Raw genomic sequence first — 17,848 nt, forward strand, 5'->3', positions numbered from 1 at the left:
CCCTCCGGTCTTGGCGGAGGACTGAGGAGGAGATGCTGACACACCGCCCTCTTCCCTGGCCAGCTTTTGAAGGAAAACAAATGTACAACATTTAGCAAAGCTGACACCTACTAAGGGCTCAAAGCGCTAGTAAAACATTTATAGTAGGCAAAAAGAAAAGAGAACCAAGGTACAAATTCAGACCTCTACCTCACAACAGATGCTCTTTCCATGGTTCGTGGTTTCCCCTTCAGAACGGATTTCTGTAATTCCATCTATGATGTCTGGGGCCGCAGCCTTCCCTCTTAGAGCAAACCTTCCTCCCCATTCTTACTACAGGCAGCGGCAATAGTACAGAGGCTTTCAGCTGAGAAGACACAGAGGCATACCTCACTTTATTTTGCACTTGGCTTTATTGAGCTTCACAGATGCCGCGTTTCTTACAAATTGAAGGCAAAACCCTCCACTAGCAAAAAGATTACAACTCATTTTATTGTGAGTTGTGGTGCTCTGGAACAAGATCTCAGGGGTATGTCTACACTCACTCCAAGGCTGAGATCATATGTTTGCGTGGTGCTAAGAAGCCCCAATCTGACAAGGGCAAATTTTTCCTAATTTCAAATGTCTCTCTCACTTCCAAATCTGACTTCATCAAGTTCTTTTCCATATTAGACCACCCAATATGTTTATTTTAACCAGATGGATGCACTGGGATTCAGCCAGATTCCCTACTTCCTAAAAGAAGGAAAACCTTGGGTGAAAGCAAAAAGGGAACAAGGCACAGTCCCACAGATAACCTACTAGACAAGGGCTCTCCACCATAGCTCCTCCACTTGGCTTTTTCTGCTCCTAGAAAGCTAACAGGAAAACACAGATCACATTTCGGTTGCCTGTTGAACCTCTAACTTGCTGTATGACCTTGGGCAGGCATGTAGAATCCGAGGACCCTTCCAAATGACTTTGTTACACCCTCCTCCCATGAAAACACAAATTTAATGAATCTCTGACCAGAGCTTCACATAAAGAATGAACTCTTTTTGGGCGTTGGGGGATAAAATGATCTCTGCAGATGATATGATCATAGATGTAGAAAACCCTAAAGAACACACACACACACACACACACACACACACACACACACAACTGTTAAACTAATAAATGAATTCAGCAAAGTTGTAGGATACAAAATCAGTTACACAATAACAGTGAACAATACAAAATGGAAATTAAGACAATAATTTTATTTAAAATAGCATTAGCCCGGCCAGTTTGGCTCAGTAGATTGAACACTGTTCCATACATCAAGAGGTCACCAGTACGACTCCCAGTCAGGGCACATGCCCACGTTGCGGGCTCGATCTCCAGTAGGGGGCATGCAGGAGACAGCTGATAGATGTTTCTCATCTATGTTTCTATCTCTCTCTCCCTCTCCCTGTCTCTCAAAAAATCAATAAAAACATTAAAAAGTAAATAAATAAATAGCTTGTTTTTCTCAGTGGTTATGAGTGTTGGCCCACAGACTAAAGGGTCACGAGTTCTATTCTGGTCAATGGCATGTACCTCAGTTGCAGGCTAAATCCCCAGCCCAGGGTCAGGCCAGGCTGTGTGGGAAGCAACCAATCAATGTGTCTCTCTCACATCAATGTTTCTCTCTCTGTATCTCCCCTTCTCTTCCACTCTCTCTAAAAATCAATGGGAAAAATATCCTTGGGTGAAGATTAACAACAAAATAAAATAAAATAGGATCAAAAAGAAAAAAATACTTAAGAATAAACTTAACCAAGAAGCTGGCAGGTATATATACTGAAAACTACAAAACATCACTGAACAAAACTGAAGAAGATACAAATAAATGGAAAAACATCTTGCTTTCACAGATTGGAAGACTTGATATTGCTAAGATATCAATACTACTCACTACCCAAAGCAATCTATTGGTTCATTTCTTTTTTTTTTTTTTCTTTTTTTAATATATTTTATTGATTTTTCACAGAGAGGAAGGGAGAGGGATAGAGTTAGAAACATCGATGAGAGAGAAACATCGATCAGCTGCCTCTTGCACACCCCCTACTGGGGATGTGCCCGCAACCAAGGTACATGCCCTTGACCGGAATCAAACCTGGGATGCTCTATCCACTGAGCCAAACCGGTTTCGGCTATTGGTTTATTTCAATCTCTATCAAAATCCCAGTGACTGCCGAAACCGGTGTGGCCGAGTGGATAGAGCCTCGGCCTGCGGACTCAAGGGTCCCAGGTTCGATTCCGGTCAAGGGCATGTACCTTGGTTGCGGGCACATCCCCAGTCGGGGGGTGTGTGCAGGAGGCAGCTGATCAATGTTTCTCTCTTATCCATGTTCCTAACTCTCTATCCCTCTCCCTTCCTCTCTGTAAAAAATCAATAAAATATATATTTAAAAAAAAAAAAAAAAAAAAAAAAAAAAAAAAAATCCCAGTGACTTTTTTTTTTTACAGAAATAGAATAACTCATCCTAAAATTCATACGGAATCTTAAGTAACCCCCAATAATAACCAAAACATTTTGAAAAAGAAGAACAATGTTACAGGACCCACACTTTCTAATTTCAAAACATACTACAAAGCTATGTTAATCAAAACCATGTGGTACTGGCATAAAGACAGACCAATACACCAGTGGAATAGAATAGACAGCCCTGAAATGAACCCTCGCACATACTAGTATGGTCAAATTGAAACAGCACAAAAATCACCTGAACAGCCTAAAACTGGTTCTGCTCCCTTAAAGCAGATCCATGATTAATGCAATCCTTGAGTTAGTTTACAGAGAGTACTGCACACATGCCACCTCTGTCCTCAAGCTGCACCCAGAAGCAAAGGATGGGGACATGATGGGAACTTGAACACTGGAACCCTTCCCATAAGTGGCAAAGTTCCAAGGTTCTAATTAATTAGAACTTGCTCCTAATCCCTCAAAAACCTGCCCTGGTCCTAACCGGTTTGGCTCAGTGGCTAGAGCGTCGGCCTGCGGACTCAAGGGTCCCAGGTTCGATTCTGGTCAAGGGCATGTACCTTGGTTGCGGGCACATCCCCAGTAGGGGGTGTGCAGGAGGCAGCTGATCAATGTTTCTCTCTCATCGATGTTTCTAACTCTCTATCCCTCTCCCTTCCTCTCTGTAAAAAGTCAATAAAATATGTTTAAAAAAAAAACAACAAAAAAAAACCTGCCCTGAACCCTGGATCTGAGAGACTTTTGAGCCTTGTCTGGTTGCCTGACAAATCCTTCTTTTTGCGAAAAACCTGTTGCCTCAGACTTTGGCTTTTCTGGGTGCCACAGGCAGGCAAGGGACCCACTGACTTTGTTCAGTATCAACAAGGGTGTCAAAACCACTTAATGGGGAAAGGAAAGTCTTTTTAACAAATGGTGGTGGGAAAACTGGATATCCACGTATAAAAGAATGAAAATGGACCCTGACCTACCACCTTATTAAAAAATTAATTCTCGCCGAAACCGGTTTGGCTCAGTGGATAGAGCGTTGGCCTTCGGACTCAAGGGTCCCAGGTTCGATTCCGGTCAAGGGCATGTACCTTGGTTGCGGGCACATCCCCAGTAGGGGGTGTGCAAGAGGCAGCTGATCGATGTTTCTCTCTCATCGATGTTTCTAATTCTCTATCCCTCTCTGTAAAAAATCAATAAAATATATTTTTAAAAAAATTAATTCTCGCCCTAGCTGGTTTGGCTCAATGGATAGAGCGTTAGCCTGCGGACTGGGGAGTCCCAGATTCGATTCCGGCCAAAGGCACATGCCTGGGTTGCGGGCTCAATCCCCAGTAGGGGTCGTGCAGGAGGCAGCCAATCAATGATTCTCATCATTAATGTTTCTCTCTCTCTCCCTCCTCTCTAAAATCAATAAAAATATATTTTTTAAAAATTAGTTCTCAAAGGGGTTAGTTTTCTGTCTAAGAAGCACAAATTGCTAGTTATAAAAATAGTCAAGGGGATGTAAAGTACAGCATAGGGAATATAGTCGATAATATTGCAATAACTATGTATGGTGCCAGGAGGGTACTAGATTTATCAGGGTGATCACTTCATAAAGAATATAAGTATCCAGGCATTATGTTGTACATTTGAAATGAATATAATATTGTATGTCAACTATAACTGAAAAATAAATTTAAAAAATTAACTCAAAATGGATCAAAGACCTAAACATAAGAGCTAAAACTAAAACTCTGAGAAAAAAATAGGCGAAAGCTTGATGACATTGGATATAGCAATGATTTCTTGTACATGACACCAAAGGCACAGAAACAATAACAAATTATACAAACTGGACTTTATCAAAATTAAAAGCTTTGGTATATAAAAAGACAATATCAACAGAGTAAAAAGGCCACCTACAGAATGAGAGAAAATATTTGCCAATTACATACATGATAAGGGATTAAATACCCAGAATACATACAGAACTCCTAAAACTCAACAGCAAAAAAACAAATGACCAGACTCAAAAGTAGACAAAAGTCTGGAACAAATATTTCTCCAAAGATATACAAACAGGCAACAAACACATGAAACGATGCTCAACATCACTCATCAGTAAGGAAATAAAAATTAAAACCACAAGGAGATACCACTTCACAGCGCTTGTTTTAAAAATAGAGAAAACAAGTGTTGGCAAGAATGTAGAGAAACTGGAACTCTTGTGCACTGTTGGTGGGAATTTAAATGGTGCAGCTGCTATAGAAAATAGTATGGAGCCCTAGCCGTTTTTGCTCAGTGGTTAGAGTATCTGCCTGCAGAGTGAAGGGTCGTGGGTTTGAATCTGGTCAAGGGCACATACCTCGGATGCAGGCTCGGTCCCCACCCCTGTTGGAGCACATGTGAGAGGCAATGAATCGATGTGTCTCTCTTACATCGATGTTTCTCTCTCTCCTCTCTGTCTCTCCTCCTCCCTTCCATTCTCTAAAAAAAATAAATAAATAAATAAATAAATAAATAAATGGAAAATTTTCCTCAGGTAAAAACAGTATGAAGGTTACTCAAAAAGTTTAAAATAGAACTGTCATGTAATCCAGCAATTCAGCTCAATTCAAATCTGGGTATACACCAAAAGAAATGAAAGCATGGACATGATGGATATTTGTACACCAATGTACATTGACATATTATTCACAATAGCAAAAAGGTGAAAGTAGCCCAAGTGTCCCTCAGTAGTTAAGCAAAATGTGGTATATACATACAATGGATAGTTAACAAAATTTAACAAAGTTATTAATTCAGCCTTAAAAAGGAAATTCTGGCCCAGCTGGCATGGCTCAGTGGTTGAGGATTGACCTATGAACCAGGAGGTCAGGTTCGATTCCCAGTCAGGACACATGCCTGGGTTGTGGGCTCCATCCCCAGTATGCAGGAGGCAGCCGATCAATGATTCTCTCTCATCATTGATGTTTCTATCTCTCTCTCCCTCTCCCTTTTTCTCTGAAATCAATAAAAATACATTAAAAAAAAGAAATTCTGACACATGCTACAACATGTATGAACCTTGAAGGTGTTATGCTAAGAAATAAGCCAATCAGAAAAGAACAAATATTGTGTGATTCCACTCTTATAAGGTACTTAGTCAAATTCAGAGACAGAAAGTAGAATGGTCATTGCCAGGGGTTGGAGGATGGGAAAAATGCGGAGTTAACAGATTAGAGGGTAGAGAGTTTCACTTTTGCAAGATGAAAGGTTCTGAAAATGGATGGTAGGGATGGCTGCAAAACAAAGTGACTATACTTCACTGTGCCACTGAGCTACATATTGAAAAATGGTAAATTTTGTGTTATGTATATTTTACAGCAACATAAACAGTTTTTTTTAAAAAATATATTTTATTGATTTTTCACAGAGAGGAAGGGAGAGGGATAGAGAGCCAGAAACATCGATGAGAGAGAGACATTGACCAGCTGCCTCCTGCACACCCCCCACTGGTGACATGCCCGAAACCAAGGTACATGGCCTTGACCAGAACCGAACCCGGGACCTTCCAGTCCGCAGACCGACGCTCTATCCACTGAGCCAAACCGGTTTCGGCTAAACAATTTTTAAGTTAAAAAAAACTCCATTTTATTCCAATTTTCTCCATCTTCAGTGCCCCACTAAATCTCACCTGAATAACTTTCACAGTCTTTATAGTCTCTCACTCTGATCCAGTCCTCCAAACAGGAGCCAGAGCGATCCTGCTTAAGGTGCAAATTGGAAAAGCGAAGTCCTTTAGGTGGCTTCCTCCTCCCCTTTGGGATAAAAACAAATTCCTCAACATGACCCTCCCTTTTCTTCCTCATTTGTGGCTTTATTCTTTACCATTAAACCCTCATGGTTTTATCTTCTGAAATGTTCTCTCCTCTTCCCCTTCATAACGCCTACTCTTCCTGCAGAGCTGTCTTCCTGAACTCCCATGACAAAATAAACCTGTACCATCAAACCCAGCAGACTGAAGACTTACCTTTTTTTGTATTTGACCATGGGCCAGTCCTCCAATATTCTCTGAGAGGGGTCAGTCTGTCTCCACCAGGGAGCCTGTAAAAGAAGTTTTATACCAATGGTACACTCTCTAACTGGAGTGAGCTTGTTAGGCTTCACCATAGTTTGCATGTGGGAGGGAAAGGGGTTCAGAAAAGAGGTAGGGCCCAAAAGAACAAGATCCATGGGAAAGTAAGGATAAAGGTGTACACCCAGGTCAGGTCCAGACAGAGTAATGTCTTAACTGCAGTCATGTAGCACCTTTGGGGTCCAGCCCCACTCAACCTCCTCAAACAGGACCTTGGGGTTAGATGGTGGTGGAAAGCCCCAGCTGCGGAATTCTGAAAAAGCTCTCTAGGAGATTCTGCTGCTCACCTAAGGTGGAGAACCACAGTGACTGTCTAACAGGTACGCCAAGGCTGTTTTGACCTTATTGTTATCCTTTAAAACTTAAAGCTTAGGGTTAAACGTACAAATTTTAAAGTCAGACAAACCCAGGGACCAGTTGAATGATTCTGGGCAACTTACTTTGCCTCCGTAGGTCCCCTGCACACAAGCGTTGTGTCTCAGGGCACCGCCTGGAGGGCTGAGTAAAACGCTGATTACAGGCCCGCCCCCCCGAATTTCTGAGGAGGTCCGAGAATTTACATCTCTCATCAACTCTGCAGGTGATGTGGCTGCTGCTGGTCCAGAAACACACTTTGTGGACCACCGACCTAGCACATACTGAGGACACTGCAGACATTCTGATACCTAACGAGGTACTTTCTCCGCTTCAACCCCGTGAGGAGTCCTCAGCTGGTTCCAACTTGCTCTACAGCCTTAGAAAGTCATTTCTCCTCTTTGGGTCTCAGGGCTCACTAGCCAAAAGGGGGTGCTGGGCAAGATGAGACACTAAGTTATTACAGACAAGAGTTAGCATCCTGAACAAGGTCCTACGGAACATATATTAGTAGAGTTAAGGAGGAAACGAGCAGGGGCTACATAATAAGAGGCAGCGTGAGGCTCCCGGGGAGCAAAGTTTGGGCTTAGAAAGGACGCCTGGGAAAGGCAGGGTCGTGTTCTACCCCGCTGCTCGAACGGACGAGCTGAGGCGGACGGGGCGACGCTCAACTCCAACCTCCGCTTTCCCTTCCATTCTTCAGTCTCCACAGCGCCGCCTCGCGCTCGTGTCGCTCCCCTCCGCAGATCGTCCCTTCCGTCACTTCCGTCACGCGTAGAGCTCGCCGTCACTTCCGTCATGCGTAGAGCGCTTGCGCGGAGAACCCGGGTACTTTTTTCACTCGGGCGGCTGCGCGGCCGCCGATTGGCTGCGTGGGCACGTCGCCGGGAGGACGCACGGCGCTGCGTTGCTCCTCCCTCCGCGGCACCTGGGTTCGGCCGAGCGCGCTGAGCCGACTGCTCGGCCAAGTGCGGGTCGCTGCGGCGCTCCCCTGAGCCAGACTGCGGAGCCTGCACTGCTTCCCCGAACGCTGTGACCCGCGACCCCAGACCCCGCCTCCTTTTGGCTCGGCCCGCGCGCCCCAGGCCCGGTCCGGGGGGCGCGACGGTAGGATGAGCGGCGGGAGGCGGAAGGAGGAGCCGCCTCAGCCGCAGCTGGCCAACGGGGCCCTCAAAGTCTCTGTGTGGAGCAAGGTGCTGCGAAGCGACGCGGCCTGGGAGGACAAGGTGAGGTGGAGCTGGGGAGGGCGCAGGTTTGAGAAGCCGGCTGGCCCTTGGGGACGGATGGACCGGCCCGAGTGTGCCCCCCCGTGTACCGCCGATCGTTTGGGGTGGTGGGGCGGGTGGCCAAAGGGTGGCGAACTCGGCGGGCCCGGCCTGAGAGCTGAGCTCGGGGCTCACCGCGGAGTGGCCTAACGGTCAGGCCGCCCGGGTCACCCGAGAAGCAGCGTGGAGCGGGCAGAGAAGGTGTCACTCGCCGGCAGGGCGTGTGCTTGAACGGCGAGATTGAGCTGAATTCGACTTGACCTTTTGCTCCCAGTAGGACCTTAAGGGACTTACCTTCTCGGAATTAATAGTTAACGTAGTCGTTCGCACGAAAAGGAACGGCCCCAGGCATCTACTGGACACTTGGTCAGGTGCTCTCCATGTGTTTGCGGAACAGCTCTGAGCTGGGTACAGTGGTGCACTGACGAGGTGGCACATAGTGAGCCTCACTGAAGATGAGTTGCCATCAGCCCTCACCGGTTTGGCTCGGTGGATGGAGCGTCGGCCTGCGGACTGAAGGGTCCCGGGTTCGATTCTGGTCAAGGGCATGTACCTTGGTTGCCGGCACATTCCCAATAGGGGTGTGCAAAAGGCAGCTGATCGATGTTTCTCTCTACCCTTCCTCTCTGTAAAAAATCAATTAAAAAAAAAGTGAGTTGCCATTACTTTACTGTTGAATGAGGAAAACCGAATACCTTACGTGTGAGAGTTGTGGGGAGACTGAGACCACCTTGCAAGGAGGGAGGAGAGAGAGACAGAGACTGGAGAGAGAGAGAGCGAGAGAGAGAGAGAAAGAAAGAACATATATGTGAGGAACAGTTGGGGCTTCAAGATTTCCTTTTCTTTTGGTGGCTTCAAGATTTCCCTTTCTTTTTTTTAATATTTTATTGATTTTTTACAGAGAGGAAGAGAGAGGGATAGAGAGTTAGAAAGATCGATGAGAGAGAAACATCGATCAGCTGCCTCTTGCACACTCCCTACTGGGGATGTGCCCGCAACCAAGGTACATGCCCTTGACCGGAATCGAACCTGGGACCCTTGAGTCCGCAGGCCGATGCTCTATCCACTGAGCCAAACCGGTTTTGGCTGGATTTCCTTTTCTTTACTGGTTACACACATTCAGATCTGAGTTTGGGCACTCCCCAACCATGATCTGGAAGCGACCATTACAAACAGCTTGATTCCAGTTGACTTGAAAACAATGTTATATTTGCCGTCTTTTTTGGGGGGGGCGGGCGGTGAATTAGGTTTTCCTTCCTAGAGCTCCGTAAGAAGGGGTGGGGGGCACTTCCTGAAGGTGCCCCAGCTCCTGTAAAACCTTTCTGATCTGCTGTGTCATTGCTTTCTTTCCTTCTGTAAGGACTGGTTCTGCAATCTAGGGCAGGTCAGAAACCTGAGTCTTCCCTGTCCTTGCAGGTAGAATAGGTACGCTGGCACCTGCCTCCAGCACTTTTGTTTCTAATCCTTTCTATCCTTTGTGACTTATTCAAACTCGGTGTGCAGGAAGGTAGTGCTGGGTAGGTTGACTGTCAGCCCTTCTTCCTGGGGCTAGTGTGCCCAGGTCTCCTCAGATGAGAGAAGCGTTACCAGTGTCCAGGATCACGGTTACTAACAGCCATTTCATCTTTGCAGCTTCTCACAAGAGGTAAATGGGATTTTCTAAAATTTTTATTTAGAGCACAACCCTTAGAAGTCATCACTCGGGGCAAGTATTGTTTTGTGTGTGTGTGTGTATGTTTACCACCTTTTAGTACAAGAAGAGGTGGAGATGCAAGAGCCTAATATTCTTGCTTTTGGGGGACAGTTCCCTGGAAGATACATTGGTAGGAAGCTTTTCTGTTCCTCACCTATTACAAGAGGTTCTACTGTGGCACCCACTCCAGATAATGCATGCAGTTTCTCTTTTTTCTACAGGATGAATTTTTAGATGTGATCTACTGGTTCCGACAGATTATCGCTGTGGTTCTAGGTGTCATTTGGGGAGTGTTACCATTGCGAGGTTTCTTGGGAATAGCAGGGTAAGTCTTGGGTATCTTGCAGTTTCGTGATATCATTTCTTTTTCAAATAGGGTCTTTATTTTCATTTTATGGGAAAGGCTATTACTACATTGGAGGGTTTTTAAAATTATTACGTTAAATGACTCTCTCTGTGTGTGTGTAATGATTAAAGCAAAAAGTTGGCCTCAGGGTGGCACTCCTGGGTCTGGTGTAGCATTCCTCAGTTCATCAAGCCCAGGAGCATCTTAGGTCAGGTATGTTACCTTCCTGAAGGTTGGGCTAGTCCAGTGGTCGGCAAACTCAATAGTCAACAGAGCCAAATATCAACAGTACACGATTGAAATTTCTTTTGAGAGCAAAAACCGACTTCTGCGCATGGGCCACGAAGTTTCAATCGCATTGTACATGCGCACCCACACGTGGTATTTTGTGGAAGAGCCACACTCAAGGGGCCAAAGAACCGCATGTGGCTCGCGAGCCGCAGTTTGCTGACCACTGGGCTAGTCCATTCATTCATGGGTCCAAAGTGACCTCATGCAAGAGGATACCACATGCCTGTTGGTGGCAGGCATCATCTAGTTCTAGCATGACCTTTGTATGGAAGTTCGGAAAGTGGAAGAGCTTCTATACTTGATGACCACTCCCTTGTGCCTGGCACTATGCTGGATGTGCTGCATCTTGGCTTTTTCAGTTGTTTGAGGCCCTTACATTTTAGAGACAGTGAAGAAGTGGAAGGTTTGGCCCTCCATCTTCTACTGTGCTTCTGTGGCCAGTGGAAACGATGGACACTAGCCCCTGGTTGTGGCTCTGCCTTTTTTTTTTTTTAATATATTTTTTTACTGATTTCAGGGAGGGAGAGGGAGAGAAAGATAAAAAAATATATAGAAACATCAATGATGAGAGAGAATCATTGATGGGCTGCTTCCTACACGCTCCCCACTGGAGATTGGGCCTGCAACCCAGGCATGTGTCCTAACTGGGAATCGAACTGGTGACCTCTTGGTTCAGCCACTGAGCCACACCGGCCAGGCTAAGAAGATTTTTTATTTATGGTACTGAGTAAAGCATTTGTAGAAGGAAACCAGTAAGAGTTTAATCTCTGCCTGACTTTGATGGAGTGCACACCTGATGAAGGCTGATTGGGGATTATGAGACATAGTACCTGGTGGTCACAGAGGTTTTCCCAGGTTGGAGGTGGTTATAGATGATATTTTTAGAATGTTGGTCACCCCATTTGAGCTTTCTATGAGAGAAAAGTACCAGAGAAGCGGGGAAGGTGATCTAAAAGCTGGAGGGAATTTCTCATCTTCCCACAGCCACTTGCTAAGAGAGGTGCAGAGCCCCGTGTACCTATTATGTCTTGTAGGATTCTTAAAGGATTTATCTGAAGTCACCAGCCTGGAATAATTAACTAGCACCAGAGCTAGTCTGATATACCTTGTGGCAGAAGAGTTAAGCTAGCCAAACCAACCTTTTTTTGTTTTTTATTTTTAACTTTAGAAAGTTCTGAATTCAAGTTCTAGCTTTGCCACTTTCAGGCTACATTAATTTTGGGCTCAGCTCTATGAGACTCAATTTTCTAATCATTAAAATGGGGGCAATAAGCCCTGGCTGGTATAGCTCAGTGGTTGGGTGTTAACCTATGAACCAGGAGGTCACAGATTCCCAGTCAGGTCACATGCCCAGGTTGTGGGCTCGATCTCCAATGGGGGTGTGCAGGAGGCAACCAACTGATCAGTGATTCTCTCTCATCATTAATGTTTCTCTCCCCCCCCCCCCCTTCCTCTCTGAAATCAATAAAAATATGTTTTTTAAAGACGGGGCAATAAAAATGCCTGCCTTATAAGATGTATGAATTAAATGAAATAATGTAAGTAAATTGCTGAATATAGTGCTGAAGACCTCTATGGCACTCCATAAATGGCTCACTGCAATTACTATATGATTAGCTTTACAAAGAATGGTAAAATACGGTTTTCTGGGGTACAGTCCCACACTGTCCTGCCAGAGCCAAAACTTGAATCCCTTCTCTCCTTTGGTTGGCACCTTTTCCCCTGCTCTTGGAAAGGACCCAAGGACATTGATTTTTCTGCTCACATCTCCTCTCCTCCGTCTGTCTGACCCAGCTGCCTGGACTTAAGGGCAGACCCGCTCTGGTGCTCAGTTCTGGTGACGCTCCTCCCACTTCTGCCTTAGCTGCTCTCTTTTTTGACCCCAGCTTGTCTTCTCCTTTCTGGTGGGGTCACCAGTTAGGGCCCATTAAGGAAAAATAATTTCCTCAGCTCTCAATTACAATTTGCATGAGAACTGGGTGATGGTTCTGCTGTGTCTGCTGAGGTTTTGCATGATCAGAAATGGGCCCTGTCCATCCTTTCCTGCCTCTCTCATAGAGCTTGGAGCATATTAATAGGTGCTCAGTGAATGCTTGTTAAATTTCTTTTTAACAAGCATTCCCATTGACCATTGAAAGCAGGGCCATACTTTTACTTTTACTGTTGTCATGTAGCCTTCCATCCCTGAAGTCGTCATATTTGTTAGAGCCAATATTTTTTTAAATTATGACAGGAGTTTTTAGAATAGAATTTAAATTTATTTTAGAGAGAAGGAGAGAAATACTGATTTGTTGTTCCATGTATTGATACATTCATTGCTTGGTTCTTGTATGTGTCCTGACCAGAGATTGAACCCACAGGATGATACTCTGACCAATTGAGCTACCCGGCCAGGGTGTAAGATAGAATTTTTAAAGACCTATATGAAAGTCAGTCTTTTTTAATGTTCTTCTCCAACCCCCAATCCAGCATGTTCATTTATTTGTCTACACCAAGCATGTCAAACTTGCAGCCCACGGGCCACATGTCTTGTTTATTTGGCCCGTGTTAGCCTTTAAGTTTGACATGCTTGGTCTACACATTAGCTGTGAGGTTCTTGCCCTCATTTACAATATAGAAATTATGCCCATCTTTAAGCTCATTTTGAGTATTTTACTAAGTGTGTAGCCCTTAGAAGGAAGGGTTCATGCCAACCCTTTCTTTCTCCCTACCATTCCTTATCTCACCTTTCCCTTGTATTTCCCTCTCATCTCACCAATCAGCCACTCTTACAGCTCATCTCATTTGATGAATTTCCAGTCATTCTCTAGCCCTAGCTTATTAGCTGAATCCCAGAGTGACATTTTTAAGTCCCATTAGTAGTCTCTCTGGAGCCACAAACTCACCCTGCCCAAAATGCAACTCTTGTTAGAGGGAAGTAGCCAGATCGGCCAGGTCCCAAGATTTCTAGCAGAAGATAAGGATGTGGTCACAATATAACCAAGCCAAGGACTCTATTTTAGGTGAAATCCAAGAAAAACCTTCGTTCTTCCTGACTCCTTCTGTTACTGAAACCATTGTACTTCCAGGCCCTTTGGCTCCAGCCTTTGGGACATCTTCCCTCCCCATTCAGCCACTGTCCTAGTCATTGTCCTCAAACTTTATTTGCACTCTTGTCCTGAAACATGGTAGAGGTCTAAACCAGTCTCCCAGCTCCAGTTCCTTCCACTCAGGAGAAAGTTCGCACTTGCACTACCTAGAAACTAGACTTCCTGAAGTAAACACACCTTACCTCGCCCCCACCTTGCTCAGGCTGCCTCAGGATCCCCCCTCCTTATATACTAGTTTACATTACTCAGCATCATCTAACTGCCTTGCCCTACATCAGCTCACTTCATCCACTAGGAGGAACCAGTTATCTTTGCATATTTCTACCTCAGTCTCCAGAAGGAATGGAACTTAAGACATATAGTCCCCCATTAGATTAGATATTATAACTGGAAAGATCAAAGTCTTGATGACTTTATAAGTTACTTTTACCTGATGACCATACCAAGAGAGCAGCGGAGCAGGGCGATGTATTACTACTCACTGCATTCTAATTCTTCCATCAGTTAAATAATACATGATGGGGCTCAGAGACCTTCCTAGAGGCGCTTGCAAACCTCTGGTTTCAATTCCACTCTCACTACTGCTATTATTATTATTATTTGTTAATCCTCACCCAAGGATATTTTCCCATTGATTTTTAGAGAAGGCGGAAGGGAGGGGGAGAGACAGAGAAATATCAATGTGAGAGAGATACATCGATTGGTGGCCTCCTTCATGAACCCCCACCGGGTTTGGGGATCGACCTGCAATGGAGGTCTTGACCAGAATTGAATCTGCGACCCTTCAGTCTAGGGGCCGACAATCCACTGAGCCAAACCTGGCTAGAGCTATTGATTTGAGAGAGGGAAAGAGAAACATCAATGTTGAGAGAAAAACATGGATCATTTGCCTTCCTACAACCTGGGCGTGTGCCCTGACTGGGAATCGAATGACGCTCCAGCTTACTAAGCCACACTGGCCAGGGTTTCACTGCTGTTTTTTGCCCCCTAGTAGATGGCAAGCTGAGGACAGGAACTGTCATGTTCACATCTGCATCAAGTGCAGTAGCAGACGGTGGCCATCCAGAAATTGTCTCCCATTGGGAATTATGCATGGGCTTTTAGTATATGCCCTTGCTTGCTCAGTTAGGCATGAAGCAGCAGCTTAACGTGTGTTTATCCCATGGCCACCCCTCATCCCAGCAGGAGCTACCTAGAGACTCCAGTAAAGTACTGGTCCTACTTAGGACCAGTCTATCTTACTTTAAGGGTGCTTGGAGAACTTACATCTGCTTTTTAATTTATTTTTTGCTTTGGCTGGGCAACTAAAAAGAGTTGTTCTTCTTTAAGTCTCTAGGTCAGCCAAATGGGTAGCTCCTTTGAGGGCTGAGGTGTTTCCATGTATTAGTTCACTTTCCCTGATAATAGAGGTAGTTAACTGTGTAACTGTGAGTACCTTGGTAGAGCTGGACCATGGTGGTAGGAGTCTTGAGTCTTCTATTTTTGATGCTTGTCCTCCCTCCCTCCAGGTTCTGCCTGATCAATGCAGGAGTCCTGTACCTCTACTTCAGCAACTACCTTCAGATAGATGAAGAAGAATATGGTGGTACATGGGAGCTCACGAAAGAAGGGTTTATGACGTCTTTTGCCTTGTTCATGGTATGTGTACCTGATAATTTTACAGCAAGTAGTGTCATTTCATGAATCACTCAAGGGGAGCCTACTGATTCACACTGTGATTGGGGTACCATTTTTTAAAAAGTTCATGAGGCTGGAGGGCATGTCCACTCTTCAGTCATGTTGTCCCAAAAGTGTGATATACTGTACAGTCCTGTTGTGCAAATCCAGGGCCCATCATCAGCTTTACATCTGATTGTCAACTCTGCTGCATATTAGAAACAACTAGGAAACTTTTAAAAATATATGCATAGCATTATTCATAATAGCTAACATGTACAAAGTCATCACCTGATGAATAAAATGTACATTTATACAAAATATTATTTGACCATAAAAAGGAATGAAGTACTGATAGATGCTACAACATGATGAACCTTGAAAACATGCTAAGTGAAAGAATCAAGACAAAAGATCTCATGTATGAATCCATTTATGTGAAAATTCAAACAGACAAAGAGTTAGTGATTACCAGTGGCTTTGGGAAGGGGAAGGGAGGGGGGAATAACTGATAATGGGAACTTTCTTTTGATGATGATGAAATGTTACAGAACCATTTATATGGTGATGTTTACACACCTCTGTGCTGTACTAAAATCTTTGAATTGTGGTGTGTGTTTTTAAATGGATTCAGTGAAAAAAAAAAAGTAAAAACCCTCAGAATTGTATACTTTATGGAATATAAATTATACCTCAGAGTTTTGTTGTTTTATTATTATTTATATGTGCCTTTATTGATTTCAGAGAGAGGAAGGGAGAGGGATAGAAACATCAATGATGAGAGAGCATCCTGGATCGGCTGCCTCTTGCATGCCCCCCACTAGGGATCAAGCCCACAACCCGGGGATGTGCCTTAACTGGGAATCTAACCATGAACTCCTGTTTCATGGGTCAACACTCAACCACAGCAACACCGGCCAGGCATTGTTTTTGTTTTAATTTATAGACCCTAGCTCAAACCAATAAAATAAAAACTTCTGGGAGGTGGTGCCTGGGCATTTATATACTAGTAATACTTTTAAAAGTCCTAGATGCAATGGGCAGTTGGTTTTGAGAATCTGTGCTTTATTTGATAAGGCTCTGACAGGGTGTAATAGTGATTTTGTTTTCACATTTATGGCTAATCCTAACATCTATTAGAAGTACAGTCTGCTTTACCTGTTTCGTTTCTACATTTATAACTCCACTCCCTGATGCTTAGTTTGCTGTATGGTAGGGTGAGAGGCTTTTCCAGGGTCCCTTTGGGGGCACAGGTGGGTGGTCCTAGGCTGTTAGGAACAGCTTGATTTCAGTGAAATTAAATGCATTGGGTAGCTCCTGGGAAGCCTGCTGTGCAGACATTCTTATCTGACATTTTTGTTTTGTAGAATAGGGGCCTACTTTGACCAGGTGACCTATGAACATTGCTTGTCTCCTCTCTAGGTCATCTGGATTATCTTTTACACTGCCATCCACTATGACTGATGGTGTACAGTCCCCACCTGCTCCCTGTCGGGTCCAAAGGACCCTCTTAGTTGCAGCATGAAACACGATTAATGGGCACCTCAGCCACATGGAACCTGGAAGACCCATGTTTCCTGGACCGAGAATCAGTGTGTTGGGCGTCAGTGTTTTCTGCAAGGGTTGTGACCTGAAACTTTTTAAAGAACCATCGCCTTTGGGAAAGCATTTCTAATTGTCCATCACCAGTCATTTCTTCTTGGATACCATCATGAAACACTTGTTTGCAGATTGAAGCTGTCATTTAATTTGATGCATCTCTGGATCCGAATGAAACATTAAATTGTCTTCCTCACTTCTCCATCAGGTGTACAATTTTTAAACTGTCAGTGGCATTTCAAGTCTTCCAAAAACAGTATGGCAATATGTGCGTGGTCCATAGCACAGTATAAGCAACATCTGGTAACAGTTTCCATTGTAGAATGTTTTCAGATACTTGAATAAATCAGATCTTTAATTGACAACTGTTGATGATACCTGGTAAAGCCTTTTCCCACCTCACTAGCATGAGAACCTAGTCGGAACACTAGAAGTGGTGCCCTCCCATCTCCATCCCTCTTCCTCTTCCTGCTCCTTTAGCAGCCCCAGCCAGGCTTCTTTCCCTTTATGGGTTAAGGCCAAGGTCTTAGCTTTGTGGAGAGAGGGCTTACCACTTTCTGATGCCCTAGTGCCCCTGCCGAGCACTGAGAGCCACACATAACTGACCTCATCACAGTGTACTAGTCTCAGAAGGTGTCATTTTGCATTGGGCCACTAGATGGCAAGGCCAGTAAGGCTTAGCCAGGTCCCAATGATAAGTTGCAAAATGAAATGAAATCTGAGAGCTACAACTGTCAGAGAAGGGGCTTGGTGAGGACAGTTAAGGACCTGGACTGTCAGATGTCCTCTTTGCTCTAGGGTCAGGGGGAGGCCGGACAGTCCAGGTTCTGTTGCTCTGATGAGCCATCTATTCCCTCTGCTTTCCTGCCCCTTGTAAATTTTCTTAAAATGTGTTTTTTTTCTTGATGCTACTGGTTGTTTCCACCTTGTGGGTGGGGCTGGAGACTGGTTAGCAAGGGGGTGGGGGAGGGTTTTGAATGGGACTCGACTAGCAGGGGAGG

General features: G+C 44.6%; 1 protein-coding gene and 1 long non-coding RNA gene across 2 annotated transcripts; one reads left to right on the forward strand and one right to left on the reverse strand.

The window, feature by feature from the left end:
- Positions 1-6,166: 6,166 nt before the first annotated feature.
- Positions 6,167-7,642, reverse strand: LOC129150841 (uncharacterized). The gene is made up of 3 exons (XR_008557581.1): positions 7,534-7,642; positions 6,450-6,523; positions 6,167-6,237 (listed from the first exon to the last, which is right to left on the reverse strand). It is a non-coding gene; the product is annotated as an uncharacterized LOC129150841 (long non-coding RNA).
- Positions 7,643-7,806: 164 nt separating this feature from the next.
- Positions 7,807-16,948, forward strand: RAB5IF (RAB5 interacting factor). The gene is made up of 4 exons (XM_008149652.3): positions 7,807-8,134; positions 10,088-10,191; positions 15,101-15,230; positions 16,671-16,948. The coding sequence occupies exons 1-4, from the start codon at positions 8,021-8,023 to the stop codon at positions 16,710-16,712; spliced, it is 390 nt and encodes a 129-aa protein (XP_008147874.1). The 5' UTR covers positions 7,807-8,020; the 3' UTR covers positions 16,713-16,948.
- The last annotated feature ends 900 nt before the right edge of the window (positions 16,949-17,848 follow it).

The sequence above is a fragment of the Eptesicus fuscus genome, chromosome 12 (genome assembly GCF_027574615.1).
Source record: "Eptesicus fuscus isolate TK198812 chromosome 12, DD_ASM_mEF_20220401, whole genome shotgun sequence".
In the NCBI taxonomy this organism is placed as follows: domain Eukaryota; kingdom Metazoa; phylum Chordata; class Mammalia; order Chiroptera; family Vespertilionidae; genus Eptesicus; species Eptesicus fuscus.

What these genes read in the sequence shown, in the direction of transcription:
- RAB5IF (XM_008149652.3), top strand. Translation starts at nt 8,021, where the DNA reads ATGAGCGGCGGGAGGCGGAAGGAGGAGCCGCCTCAGCCGCAGCTGGCC. An exon ending in GGTTTCTTGGGAATAGCAGG is followed by an intron (nt 10,192 to 15,100) that starts GTAAGTCTTGGG and finishes CCCTCCCTCCAG; the next exon opens with GTTCTGCCTGATCAATGCAG. An exon ending in CGTCTTTTGCCTTGTTCATG is followed by an intron (nt 15,231 to 16,670) that starts GTATGTGTACCT and finishes TCTCCTCTCTAG; the next exon opens with GTCATCTGGATTATCTTTTA.